The 1,434-nt window shown below is 69.3% G+C and overlaps 1 protein-coding gene across 1 annotated transcript; it reads left to right on the top strand.

The window, feature by feature from the left end:
- Positions 1-308: 308 nt before the first annotated feature.
- LOC128882718 (uncharacterized) lies at positions 309-1,094 on the top strand. Its single transcript, XM_054134447.1, has one exon. The coding sequence runs from the start codon at positions 309-311 to the stop codon at positions 1,092-1,094; it is 786 nt and encodes a 261-aa protein (XP_053990422.1).
- Positions 1,095-1,434: the final 340 nt, after the last annotated feature.

Genomic DNA, 1,434 nt, shown 5'->3' with positions numbered 1-1,434 from the left:
TGCTACAGGTGCGCCGGTGCGGGCCACCGGGCACGTGAGTGCACGGCGCCCATGCGATGCCCGGTCTGTGCTGACCTGGGCAGGTCAGCCGACCACCGGCTCGGGGCCAAAAAATGTGCCCCTCCACCGCCAAAGCAGGGGAGGAGGGCTCGAGTGACGACCCCGAGTTCGGGCGAGTCTACGCCGGTCAATCGACCGGCGGTAGATGCGCCGGCGCTGGCGCCGTCTGAGGCACTGCGGGCGAGATCGCCCTCTGCGATGGAGGGAGGATCCGGCCTGGGGGAGGCCATGGTCATGGCCTAAAGTTCATGCCCCCGGTCCGGATCCTCCAAGCCAACCTCAACCACTCTGCCAGGACGCAGGTCTTATTTATCCACTGCCTGGCCGAGTTAGGTGTGGGGTTGGCGGTCGCCGCGGAGCCATACCGCGTCGCCGATCGCCCGAACTGGGTGGCCGACGCGTTGGGCTCCGTGGTGATAGCTGGCAGCGACATCGCGGCCCTCCGCGTGTTCGCCCGCGGCGACGGGTTCGTCGGGGCGGAGTGCGGCGGCCTGGACCTGATCGGGGTCTACGCCCCTCCGAGTACCCCCCTCGCGGCGTTCGAGTGGCTGCTGGACGGGATCCGGGACGCATTGTCCCGCTCTCCAGTAGCCCGAACGCTCGTGCTGGGCGACTTCAACACCAAGTCCACGGTGTGGGGTGGCCCAGCTACGAACGCGAGGGGTCGGGCGGTGCTGGAGTGGGCGGCGAGCGCGGACCTCCGGCTGCTTAACCGGGGGTCCGTGAGCACGTGCGTGCGGTGGCAGGGCGAGTCGATCGTAGCGGAGGAGGTGGAGTCCCTTAGTGACCACCTCTACATCCTTATTGATGTCTCCGCTGCCGCTCAGTACCATCCCGCTCGCGGACCCGCGCCGGGCCGACTGCCGCGCAGATGGGCGCTGAAGCGCTTGGAGACGGACGACCTGATGGCGGCCGCCCTCGCCGCGTCCTGGCCGGATGCCCCGGCTGGACCGGTCGCGGACGTCGATCGGGAAGCTGACTGGTTTCGGGAGTCATTGACGGCGGCGTGCGACGCCGCCATACCCCGAGCCTAGAAGCTACCGAGGCGGGCCGCATACTGGTGGAGCGACGAGATTGCCGCGTTGCGTGCTACATGCAGCGCGGCGCGACGTCGCTTCACGAGGGCCCGCCGGAGACGGAACCGCGACCCGGCGAGGGAGGCTGCGCTGTATGAGGTCTACCGAGAGGCCACGGTGGACCTCCAGCGCGCCATCGGGAGGGCCAAGGCGAGCGCCTCGGGAGTGCTCCTCGGAACTCTGGACAAGGATCCATGGGGGCGGCCCTACCGCAATGTGCTGGGCCGCATGCGCCCGGCCGCCCACCCTGTCACGGAGTCCCTCGACCCCCCCGTTCTGGAGCGTGTCGTGGATACCC

Source organism: Hylaeus volcanicus, unplaced genomic scaffold (assembly GCF_026283585.1).
Source record: "Hylaeus volcanicus isolate JK05 unplaced genomic scaffold, UHH_iyHylVolc1.0_haploid 12163, whole genome shotgun sequence".
Lineage (NCBI taxonomy): Eukaryota > Metazoa > Arthropoda > Insecta > Hymenoptera > Colletidae > Hylaeus > Hylaeus volcanicus.
Note: the sequence above shows the minus strand (reverse complement) of the source record. Positions and strands in the feature narration are given on the sequence as shown.